This window comes from Hakea prostrata, chromosome 7, assembly GCF_041222555.1.
Source record: "Hakea prostrata isolate BN-2017 chromosome 7, UWA_Hpros_2, whole genome shotgun sequence".
In the NCBI taxonomy this organism is placed as follows: Eukaryota; Viridiplantae; Streptophyta; class Magnoliopsida; order Proteales; family Proteaceae; genus Hakea; species Hakea prostrata.
Genome location: NC_142606.1, coordinates 37,831,467 through 37,844,392, shown reverse-complemented (window position 1 = coordinate 37,844,392; position 12,926 = coordinate 37,831,467). Strand labels below are relative to the sequence as shown.

The 12,926-nt window shown below is 36.6% G+C and overlaps 1 protein-coding gene across 1 annotated transcript; it reads left to right on the top strand.

Moving 5' to 3' along the window:
• The first annotated feature begins 4,940 nt into the window (after positions 1–4,940).
• Positions 4,941–12,926, top strand: LOC149011041 (homeobox protein knotted-1-like 1). The gene is made up of 5 exons (XM_089163162.1): positions 4,941–6,054; positions 6,139–6,258; positions 6,348–6,504; positions 11,934–12,184; positions 12,311–12,926. The coding sequence occupies exons 1-5, from the start codon at positions 5,833–5,835 to the stop codon at positions 12,497–12,499; spliced, it is 939 nt and encodes a 312-aa protein (XP_089019288.1). The 5' UTR covers positions 4,941–5,832; the 3' UTR covers positions 12,500–12,926.

Genomic DNA, 12,926 nt, shown 5'->3' with positions numbered 1-12,926 from the left:
TAAATCACCTATTTTTGTTCTGGTCAAAAGATTTGCTTTGATAAGCATATTATATACTTTTGTGCATGTCATATGCCACTAATCATAGTTTATTAATTCAAGTTTTGTTAGACTTTATACCGTAAGTGGTAGCATGTGAGAGACAATGAAGATATACTCATATTTATATGCTATATGTTGTCTTCCCACGTAGGTAGATTCATTGATCTCATGCGTGTACATGAGTCAAATTATCTATTAAAGAATCTTTTGTTAAAGTTAATCAAATAATCTCAACTTTTTTCATTAGAAAAGAAAGGTGTAGGGTCTCTCTCTTTCTTTCTATTTTTCTCTTTTTCCTCAAAGAGAAAGTGGGGGGGGAGGAAAAAGAACACCAACCAGCCATTTAACTGCTATATTGACATGGTAGTAAATGAAAATGTGATGGACATTGGTTTGGATGCTTTTTTTTTTTTTCATTTTTTTCATTTTTGGATTCTTTAGTGTTGTTGATTAGCTTTTCACATAAAGCGTCTAGTTGGTAGTGATGGTTTGAAGAAAAATTTTCTCGCCGTTGGGGGTTCTTTTAAAATGCTTTCGTCCCCTTCTAGATATCGGCTTCCTTTTGGCTTGTCCTTTTTTTTTTTCAATTTAAATTTATTACATACACACCCCCACCTGCCATGAAACTTGTGACTCCCTTTTTAGTTCAAAAATAATTTAAAAAATAATAAAATTCAAGTAAAATTTAAAATATGACCAATATACCCTTATATGTTAAAATGACTCAAGTAAACCCTATATGTAAAGATTAATCTTAAATGAAGATGGATGTTTGCTCCTTGGTTGAGTTGAATAAATGGGAGATGAAGAAGATGGGTGAAGGAGGAATCTCTTCATCCATCTCAACTAAAATTCTACTTTACAAATAGGGTTTAAGCTAAGGGGTACTTGAGTCATTTTAACATATAAGGGTATTTTGGTTATATATTAAAATTTATTTAAATTATAGGACTTTTCTGTAATTTTTGGACTAAAGGGGAGTCACGAGTTTCATGGCAAGTGAGGTGTGTATGTAAAAAATCAAATTAAAAAAAAAATGAATAAGGGTCATAGAAGTGATAATTTGTTTTTAAATTGACTTTTTCAATAGCAGAGGGAGGTAGATGCAAAGTCTCAATTTTTTTGGACTAAAAATGACATAGACCAAATGTCACACCCCATCTACCGGTCTTGGTTACGCCCCGACAACCCGTGGGTGCGATCCGTCACAAGATCCACAATTTACCATCAATAATAATAAATGCAAGAAACAGATAACCAAGAGCAAGAGCAAGTTCGAATAATTAATAAAAAAAATATTACATGAGTCCAAATATTCCAAGAATGAGTCGAATCAAAGTAATGATGTTTAAAAAATTATCGAGTTCAAGGGAAGCAAAATAAACAACTAAATTAGTTTCTTTCCAGTAGCTTTCTTTAAAACTATAGTCTTCTTTTCTAAAACAGCAAGAAATGAGATTCTTCAGTTCTTTTCCAAAGGCTTCTCAAAATGCTTGACAATCTGCCTCCTTCTGCAGTCAATAGGTACTGTAAGCAAACTCCAAGCATCCGCAGGAGGCTTCGTAGAAAACATCTCCGTCTCCCACTAACGGTATCACATCTTCTTCATAGAAGTTGCTCCGGTCACACGGAACTTCTCTTGATTCCGTCGCACTACCATTTGTACAATATATTATAACATACAAAGAAAGGAATGAGTTCTGATGAACTTAGTAAGGATTACACATTTCTCATACATATGATAACATATCCAGATAAGCATTTATGAAATGAATGATATGCAAGAATGTGAATATTGCTAAGATCTAACTATGCAAGTCTCTAGACAATTGACATGCTTTAAGATAAAACACCAGCCCTCCTCTAGGTAAGTTTAGTCAGTCTGATCCCTCAAGGAATGGTTACCTCTGTTGGGATCCCCGGTAAGAGGTTCAATCCTCGTCAATCAACCATGGATGGGGTTTAGGTCAACACTCTCTTACCACAACCATTGGTGTGAGTACTAGTGCTATCGAGATTTCTAGTCCAATGCAAGGTCATACAGTAATATACTACATGAAGTCCATATACTTCCCCTATGGCATCAACCAACTCGGTTCTCTAGTATCCTTATTTACCTAGGAATGAGAACCTTCATGGACTGGTTACCGCTGTTGGACTCCATTCCCCAACCCTATGGTCATCCACATATTGTTGGGGCATATGCTCTCATGACCCCTCACAACTCCCTAGCAGCTCCTTGGATGTCCATGACTCCAAACCCTAACACATGCAACCCTACCGATACATGATCAATAGTGGACCACTAAGTCTCCGCACGGACTAGTTACAGCTGTAGGATGAAACAGGGTCGCATTACCATTATCACGGGTCATCCGGTTTCAATTCCCCTACCAAAAGGGTAGTAGCATGTAAGGGTACTTAGCTATGCAATTTAGACTTCCTAGGTATGTCATCCAATAGTCATGATAGTGCTAGAGGCATCAGTGAGCATGTGTCCCATACCACAACCCTCTGATATCCCAAGCAATGGATACCCAATTGGATATCCTTCCATCGTAATTACATCATCTATCATTATATCATAATCATTCAGTCTATATTACAATGTAATACAGTATATAAAAACGTCACATACCATATACATTCAATATTAATTCTATGACTCATACAACTACAACAAGATATATGAATAATGGAGAGTGTAAAAAATATACCATTTATCATAAAGCATGTCATTACATATAAATAAGAAAGTGTATCCTTATTTGTAATTATGTAAAAGCTTACTAGAATGCAATTAAACTTCACCCACAACACTTTTAGCAAACTATAGAGGTCATTTAAACATAATATTGCAAGTATACATAAAAGACATGAATCAAATCAGAGCAAAGACAAACCTCACATAGCTACTGCGACCCAGCCGATCGTGAGCGCCCCTATTATAGACAGTATGCAAAGTCCGAGATTCTGACTTTCGATTATCCAATTTTAATCCGATTTCGAGATGATTTAACTTTGAATTTCATTCTTAAGAAATCTATAACAAAGGTGCAAATCAGCAACCTAAAATTCTAAAGATTAATAATTTAATTCATCTCATTTGATCAGATCTCTCCTTTATTCGAATGCAAGGATCCATTTTCGGACGGGATCTTCTCAAATTCATTGATAATGAATAGAACCAATACAATTTAGTCACTACCAACAAAAAATGAAATAAATCTACACCATTCCAAAAGATGAGGGAAGAGAATGGAGTGAGTGACGAACACTTAACTCTTCAAGATTCGCAAAACAGACGAGGGATTGGCTCTACTTCACAATCCATGCTTTTATCACCTTTCAGCACGTGTTCTCTGCCTCATAACCGTCCAAAACAGCAATCCCGAGTAAAATAATGAGTAAAAATGTCGAGGTTTGCTATATATATGGAACATTGGGGCAAATTGGGGCAAAACCACACAAGCAGACCATGGCGGTCGCTTGGGGCAGTTGATTGGCCAATCAACCATCTTAAGCAACCGCCCCCTAGTACTTTTCAGTACTCTGGGTGCTTTGCTTAAGGGGTTGATTCCCAACTCAAACTTAACCCTAAACAATATGTGGGGGAGGTCTTATTGGAAATCCATTTTCCCAGCAAAACATGTTCTTCATCAAGAAAATCCAGATTTATGGACTCAAGATATGGATCATGAACTTCAATCCGAATATTTCACAACTTATTCCGGCTTGACTTTCGTGTTATTGGACCTACAATATAGATTTCGAGTTAGAAATATGGGGGTTGTTACACCAAACCTCAAGAGGTCAAGATGAAAATTACCCAAAGAAAAAACCAACCACTTCTTAATTATGAAAACAAATTTTTTTTTTCCCACTTTTAGTACAATAGATTTTTTACCTAAAAAATTATGAAATTCCTAACAGTTCATAGGAATTATATGTTAGTGCTTCATTTCTATTTTTGTTTTGATGTTCCATTTAGAAGTGATCGTAAACATTTTATTCTTGAAAGGATTAACAGTTGCAGTGTTACTTTGAATTCTATTCAAATTAGAAGTACACTTCTCACTTATCAGATTTTTTGTTGGAAGATATCATTACTTATTGAGTAATAGATAAAAAGCTATATTTTTAAAGTAAGAGTTTATATTTTTTTTCAAATTTTTTTCATTTGTTTTCTCTTGATTTACTTTAGATTTAACAAACAAACAGTGCCTTAAAGTTAGAATCTCTAAATATAAATGAATTCCTCCCTTACATATAAATTTTTCTCAAAAAATTGATCAAAGTGTAAAATAAACTAAGCTTGCCTAAACATCTCATTTTTTAAGAGAAAAAATTGAGAAATTTTTTGGGATATAAGTAAGATAGAGTCTTAAATTCTTAATATTCTTCATTTTGACAATGAAATCAGATTAATTAGTTGGGGTTCATTTCTGATAAAGAAATAAAATTTTTTTTAATGATGGAGCACACATGTTTATTAGTTACATTTAAATATATATATATATATTTATTTAATTTAATCTGAACTTTTGGTTGTTTCCGATATCCATGTATCATTCACCCCAAAAAAAACAAAGATGATCCATTTCTTGATAAATTCCATTGGCTTGCAACGACAGTCACCTTGTTAACCCATTGACACAAACGTGAGCACTGAGTAAGACAGACCAGACCATCTGTGTGAAAGGGAGAACAAGAACTTACATTTCACAGTGTCAGCATCTTTCTTTCTTCCACTTCCTTCTCTCTCTTTTCTTTTATATTTTTATTATTTTATTAATTTGGGCACATCACCCAACGACCTAGGTTATAATTTTTCCATCGGGACCCAGCACTTTGATCAGATCTCGGTCCAATAACATTGGCACAAGCTGGCTGAATGTCACGTCAATCATTCCTGCAAATTTCAGCAACACATAGAAAGAGAGAAGAAACAAACAAGTGTGAAGACTTGGAACTTGAAAGTGGGCGGTCTACAGTTAATGGCGGCATGAATCCCAGTTGCATTCGCTCAACTCCCAGTTTGTACTACAACCCTCTAGCGTCTTTCACACTTTCACAAGCGTGTGAACAACGTGCGGCGCTGTGTGTGTGTCTCTCGCTCTCTCTCTGTGTTTGGTTTTGAGTGGCGAAGGGAAAGCGAAGCGTGGACTGCATTCACCGCTTCAGGTTTCTCTTTTGCAGCCCTTAATCGCAGGGGGAGATGGATTCTTCGCTAGAACTGAAACATATGGCTAGTATAGGTCACTGGAAAAGCTATTAGGAATTTAGGATTCCAGAATAATCATAATAATAATAGCTGTTACCTACCGCACTTTCCTTTCCTTCCTTCCTTCGGTGGAGTTTTTTCTTCTAGCATTCTTAATCATCTTAACCCTAGCTAAGCATTCAAGTCAGACAGGTTCTGTCCTCTCGTTTTCTACCATTCTTAATTTGGAAAAATCTTGCCATAAATCTAAGATTCTCGCTTTTTTATTGCTGTGATACTCTCGTGTTGAAGTGGGTTTCGTGTTTCGTGTTTTCCGGTTTGAATCTGAGATGTCTCGTCTTTTCCAAAGCAGTGATGTGAGTACACTGAGGTAGACTAAGGCGTTGCTTGCTTTGAATCTTCCGTAGTTGGAAACTGACGGAGATTACAACTTGTTCTTGGACTTCGTGAAAAATTATATCATATTTCAGACGGAGCTTACTCGCTACTCAGCTCTAGTTAGCAGAAATGAAGGGCTGATTTCAAAGGATATTTTATTTTGTGGATTGTTGCTAGTTGCTACAGACATGGAAGATTTTTACCAGTTTGATCCTGCGATTTGTTCTTCAGATGGAGTCCCCGAAGTTGGAACTATGGTTCCATCTTCGAGTCAACTTGGGAATATCTTTCAGTTCGAAGCAAACGATCCGGAATTCTGTGGATCGGAGATGTCTAGCTTGATCAAAGCTCAAATAGCTAATCATCCTCTCTATCCTACCCTAGTTACTGCTTACATAGAATGTCGGAAGGTAAGTGCTTTGCTTATCTCCCTCTGGTTTGACGAAATCCTTCGAAACGTAACTGAGTAAATGGCTAAAGTGCTTCTTTCTCAGGTCGGAGCACCACCGAACCTGGCGTCGCTTCTTGAAGAAATCGCCCGAGGAAACGATGATCAGAGCGGCGGTGGTAGCTACAGTGAGTTTGGAGCGGATCCGGAACTCGACGAGTTCATGGTAATCGCTTGTTCTGTTGTTTTTATTGGACTTGGAATTAAATCCAAACCAGGCGGCTTGTATAGTAATCCCTTTTGTCTTCCTTGCAGGAATCTTATTGTGAGGTTCTCTACAGATATAAAGAAGAGCTATCTAAGCCATTCGATGAAGCTAGAACGTTCCTGAGAAATATTGAAACCCAACTCAGCGATCTCTGCTTAGCATCTTCGTCCTCAACCGCCACCACCTCAGGAAATTACCACTCGGGTATGTATTATTATCTGTTCAAGCTTCTCCATCTGGTTCAACCGAAAAAAAAAAAGAAAAGAAAAAAAACTTCTCTCTCTGGGGTAGCTGCGCTGTTGCCACCTTAACTGTAATATGGGTGCAACGTTGCCTTAAAACTTGTTTTGTTCTTGTATGTTATTCTGATGATCTGGTGAGCGAGATGATCACAGTTGAACACTTTCAACCCTAGAAAAGAAGTTTTGCTTACATTGTTGGTGTCTCAGTCTCTTTCTCTCTCACACAGTAGGTTGGGAAGTTGGAAGTTGTACCAGTCTCTCTCTCTCTCTCTCTCTCTCTCTAGATTTAGCTCAATTATTTTATTGTCTCGAGTAAATGCTGTCATTTCGAAGATGACCGAGTTACACAGAAGACCCAACGTGTTATGTTGGGTATCTTGTGGGCAAACATATCCAAATATGAAAACGCTTGTTCCATCACTCCTCTTCAATCAAGATGGACAGGACAGGATGCTTCATTGTGATCCACCTAATTCCATTGCAAACAGTGGTGGGCAATTTAATTTTACCTAAGCTTTGTATGCATTCTTCATATATGTACTGCTCAAGCTTCCTGTAAACTTTTGGTGAAAATTTTTGAAATTATTTTGTACTTGCATGAACTGGTATAATGGGGTTCTTCAAGTGTTTCAATGTAGCTCATTCTTTAGTTGTCTCGAGCACAGTTTGAGAAGAGCTTAAGTATTTAGTTATTTATTATTTTCTGGTTTTTAGGAGGGGAGTGGGATTAAGGGGTTCAGTGGTAACTTTCTTGTTCCATGTTGTGTGTGTTTTTTGAATGGAAAACAGTCCAAATCATGTATGTGTAATCCAATCTATTTCTTTTGTGTGTGTGTGTGCTTTGAACAAAAACAGTCCAAATCATGTGTTTGTAATCTGTTTTATTTCTTTTGTGCGTGTGTGTGTGTTTCTCTTTTTTCCTTTTTTTTTTTTTTGAAATCGATCAACTGGCACTTTGGTACAGTTTTGAGCCCACTTTGAAATACATACTTCCTATTCTGAAACCCTAAAATCTCAAAGACTCTTTTGGTTTCATTCTTCTTTTCTTTTTTGGGTTATAGAAACCTCTTTTCCCCCTCCCATGTAACCATTATTGATTTCAGCACTCAGAAATGGTGAGAAACAATAAAAATGCATAGAAATAGGAAAAAAATGATTATTACTTTAAAATAGGGAAATGGAATAGAAACGTTACCATGCAACCCCTAAATGGTAGTCTAGACATACCTTAAATTGTAAGTCAGGCTTTTGCAAATCAGCCTCCTGTTGGTGCAGATTTTGCTGAGATCTATGAACCAACACCAAATAATCAGATCCGATTGATCTGGTTTGAATTCACACTTCCCTGCAAGATGAATAAAACTCTTAGAAATGGAGCCATTAGTAGTTGACGAGAATTAGGGTTTTAGAGCTTCTGAGGAGCTTTAATGGAAAATAAGCGGGAAGAGTGTGAGCTTTTGTGAAAATTTGAATGTTTTACCTCTTGTGAGTGTCTTAGCTCTATTTATAGGCTTTTCATGTCGTCTTTCATCACTGATGACCGTCGGATGGAAAGTATAGATCAGATGGCTACGATTAGACCTTTGTTTAGCCTTCGTGTGGACCCGTAAGTTGATTCGTATCATTAGTTGAATCCGGTCGGACCGGTATGAATCGGAGTCGGTGAAATTTATTCACAACATCTCCTAAATAAAACAGCCTTGTAATCCCTCTAGTAGTTGTTGCATTTGCTTATTGGCCATGTTGGAACACTAGAGAGTTGTTCTCTGTTGGGTTAGATTAAACTGAAATATAGAGGAAGCCAAGAGAAAAGTATACTAAGGAGTGTGACAAGGTTGTTAATAAAAGATCAACGCTACCATGTAGGAGGTTAGAGTTTGAATTCCCTCGTGGCTAGGGGTGAAGCCTCACCTATATTAATTGTATAAAAGCTCTTCGAGGATGTAGAGGTGTGCGTAAGTTGGCCCTAATGAACCTCAGATCCCCCCCCCCAAAAAAAAAAAAGTTGTAAATAAAATGGAGATCTCATCTCTTTATATAGGATGAGAAGAGACACCATGATGTCTCCAAAAGAGATGCCTAGGGGAACGGATCACTCATTCTTCCATTGGGGATAGGTGCACGAATGACAACTCCAAACGTCACAGATACGCCGCCTACCTACCGTTTAGGTGGCACCAGCGAGATCCAGCTAAGTTAAGGGTGGTCTATGATCAGCGGCTGCTCCACTCCGCTGCGGTCTCATGAACTGAACTTCGTTGATGTTGAGTTACAATGGTCAAGCCCATTGGTTATTTAAGTTCCTCCAACAACCCAAAAAAACAAAAGAAAAAAGGAAAAAAAAAAAAAAAAGGAATCCAACCCTCATAAAAATCTCTTATGAGAATATATTATTATGTAGGGATAATTACTATTGCCCCCTTGTACTTTGGTTTTATTACTAATCAAACCTCTTTCTTTATGAAAAAATTGTTGCCCCCCTCACTTCTAACGGTGTTAAGTGGTTGTTAACATCAAATATGTAATGTCTATTTTGCCCTTCATTAAAATTAAGAATTTTAAAAATATGACATTACCCTCATTTTTAGAAACTATATTGAATGTCAATTATATCATTAAAATCTTATATTTTACAATAAATTTTGGCTTTGGTGGGACCACACACTTTGTACAATGGTTAACATATATTAGGATATTTTCAATTTTCAACTTTGAATTACATTTGATATTTCATAATATTTTAGTTTCTATTTTAAGTTTTATTTAATCACATATTTCCTTTATTCGGTGAATTCTTTTTAAAGAAGAAAAATCAAGTCTTTTCTTTATTCGGTAGTTTCTTTTTAGAAAAGAAAAATTGATTTAAAGTTAATTTTTCTCCATAGTTAGTTGAGGATAGTATTATAACTTGCAAAAGAGTAAATAAATAAAGAGATAATTGTAGGGTTTTTTTGGGGTTTTTGAAAAAATATATAGATGCCACATCATCAGTAAACTAACTGAGCTTAATGGAAGGGGGCATTAGTAATTTTAGACAAAGTTAAAGGTTGGATAAGCAATTTTAAAAAGTAGAGGGGAAAAAGTAGTAATAAAATCAAAGTACAAGGGGGCAATAGTAATTATCCCTATTATGTATTTTGTACAATTTTTTAATCACTGAAATTCTATCATATAAATTTTATTATTATTTATTAATTTATAACGGTTATGCTTTGTATTATTTTGCACATCTCTTAAGCATATTCATATGTTTCTTCACCATTTCATATATGTATTCAGTGTAACTCATGTCTCAATTGATACAATATGATACATCTCTCTTAAAGTCACCCTTCTAGTATGACACCCATGCTAGTCCTTTTAACCTTGCCTAGAGCCTTTCATATGCTTATAGGTTCTTTTTTAATGAAAGTTATATTAGAATCAAGAAGCTGAGGGTGGAATGGAATCTTCAGAAGTGAGGAGGCTCATTGAGTTGAATAATGTTGTCAACATAGAAATATGTGACTTGTTGGTGATTAGTATTTGTAATGAGTTAACAAACTCTTCTACATGGTTCTTATTGGATCAGATTTTGTTTTTGAGAAGGACATATATATCCATCCTGTGGACTTTGGAGCTGACATGTAATTGAATTAAATTTACTGATTCCTCTAATGCTGGTTAGAGGAATCTGAAGGTCTTAGTGAATAGTATAAGTGGAGGTTGGCTAATAAGGTTCCCTTTTCTTATATTAATTTTGAAATATTGTTCTGTACTTTTTGTGTGGACATTAAGATGCTTTTGTAATGCTGTTGGAGAAAAATTCTGATGTTCTTTTATTCTCGGAGAATAGAATGGGTGGTATGTGTTTCTGAAACTGTTTGTTATGTTCTCTAAAAATGGATCAGTGCAAAAAGTGGTCTGAATAATGGCTGTTGTAGACATGTTCGGTCAGGAAAATACAGACTTGATAAGATGGTCTTGATAGTAAAGTCTTGTGAGACCACCCTTGGCCCTTCCCCCTCCCCACCAGCAAACACCCTCCACTTGCTCTCTCACCCTGTGCCTTAGCTTTTCAGATTGTGGGCTAAGTTGGGAAATATTTCCACAATGGTGAGCCCATCTTCAAACAAAGAATGGTCTCCTAGCGCAAACACATGTAGGAACAGTTTTACACAAGAACTGGTCTTCCAGTATGGGAATATTAACAAACGTCGGTTTTGACCATGCCCTGGATTTCATTTTGCCCAGACCTGAAACCAAGACAACTTAGACCTTTTGGTCAATCACAACGGAGATTTAGTTCTGCAGAATGAGGCAGGCAGACTGTCACCTCTTCTGCCCCTCTTAAGTAGATTTTTGTGTTTACCAAAGAAAAACAGTAGATTTTGGCATAGTGGTGGTTTTAGCTATTCTTTTTATTACCCCTTTTCACTCAGTTTTCAACCGTTTCCTCATTTTGTCTCAAATTCCTGTTTTGGATTTGGGTGCTGCTTTGTCGCTCAAATGCTATTTGTGTTGGTTTTCCTTCCATGACTGGAAGAATTATTTTGTGACTGTCTTTGCTAGTGCATTTGGGCAGAGATGAAAGACCTTGTGTTCTTGTGACTACTTCTCTCACATTGGTTTTGTCATTCTGTGTATGGTCTTCAGTTTCCATGGTCCTTCTTCAAGACTACCAAACCCCTTGAGTTGTCGAGGTATATTTCTCGTGTCTTGAGCTACTTTAGGAATCACGAAACTTGTCTTACTTGTATGTATGAACGTTTTGCATGATATTGTACTCTGAAGATACGGCTATGTCTCTCTGGTTCCCTGATATACATGTGCTTGGAAAACTAAATCAATTTGGGGTTGTATTCAATTTCTGAATGACTCAGGTATTGCAATAATTCAAATCCTATTTTGATAAATGCATGACAATAACGTAGGTATCGAATCTTTTAAAGATTCGTAGCTATAACTAAGAAAGCTTTGTTTGGATACTCTTATTGGTCAGCATGGTTGGAACTTAGAATTACTAGGGGAAAAAATAAATAACATATTTGGTTTGGGATTTTATTGTGTGAACAGTAATGAAAGAGTAATTTTGAGGTGAATAATAGATCATTCTGGCAGTTAATATTGGCATCTCATATGCTAAGCCAATGGGTGCAATGGAAGGACTGCATCATGATATTTGTTTGTAGGGTTAGAGTTTGATCATGGGATGGATTGCAATAACTTAGAATTTAAAGGTCTATGCCCTACCATAGGATGGCCAAAACCTGACTTGACCTTTCGTACCTCTTTGGTCCTTTTGTAGAATTGTTGGATAAACCAGCTAGCTTAATAATAAGAATTTGAGAATTTTGTTTGATTTATCAGGACGATTTTGAGCCCATTGCTATTATTGATTCTCTTTTCCAGATGATGCATCTCGGACCTCAGAAGAGGAGCTAAGTTGTTTAGAGACGGAGGCATTGGATGGCATAGAATCTTCAGCTCAACCTGCAGCAGACAAGGAGTTGAAAGAAATGCTAATGAAAAAGTATAGTGGCTATCTTAGCAGTCTGAGGAAAGAATTCCTGAAGAAGCGGAAGAAAGTGAAACTATCAAAAGATGCAAGAATGGCATTGCTAGACTGGTGGAATAATCACTATAGGTGGCCATACCCAACGGTAATACGAACCCTTTCATATATAGCCTTCCTGGTTGTGTTCCAAATTGTAATAACCAGTTAGCTATCCAGAGATGAGCTGTGTTTCCAGATTTGGATTATTTGAACATTGGCTGCAATGGTGCAGGAAGAGGAGAAGAAGATGATTGCCAAAGTTACAGGACTAGATCAAAAGCAGATCAACAATTGGTTCATCAACCAAAGGAAGAGACATTGGAAGCCGTCAGAAGATATGCGTTTTGCACTGACGGAGGGTATCAGTGGGGGTGATGCAGTTCCTCAGGATGTGTCTGATCACAAGAGGAACTGGCATTGATGGTCCTTCCAGTTTGAACTGCGCCTACCAAGTTGATCTTGTTATCCTCACCTTCTCTTATACTTTTACTTTCTTCTGTAAATATGTATGCTCTGCAAATAGTAATGTTTTTCCGGCATTATTTGTGGACTAAACTGATAACCATATAACCCAAGAATTGATAAACTAGGGCCCAATAAATTAGGAACCATCCAGTGGTAAGATCTTGGTACTGATCATCATCTTTGTCTAATGTCTCTAGAAGAAAATTTAGCAAGTGATGTTAAGCATGCCTGATCTCTGAATACACAATTGAATGTCTAATGCCTTAATGCGGCAAACGCTTTCATGTATAGATTTATAATCCTTGCCGAAGCTACAACTGATTCTACTACCTGAACCATAATTTAGGACTTCAAATTGACTCTACCTCCCCTGTAGCCTTCAA

Bases quoted from the DNA above. Each gene is read 5' to 3' on its own strand.
- LOC149011041 (XM_089163162.1), top strand. From the start codon at position 5,833: ATGGAAGATTTTTACCAGTTTGATCCTGCGATTTGTTCTTCAGATGGA. The intron at 6,259-6,347 runs GTAATCGCTTGT...TCTTCCTTGCAG, and splicing joins CGGAACTCGACGAGTTCATG to GAATCTTATTGTGAGGTTCT. The intron at 12,185-12,310 runs GTAATACGAACC...GCAATGGTGCAG, and splicing joins ATAGGTGGCCATACCCAACG to GAAGAGGAGAAGAAGATGAT.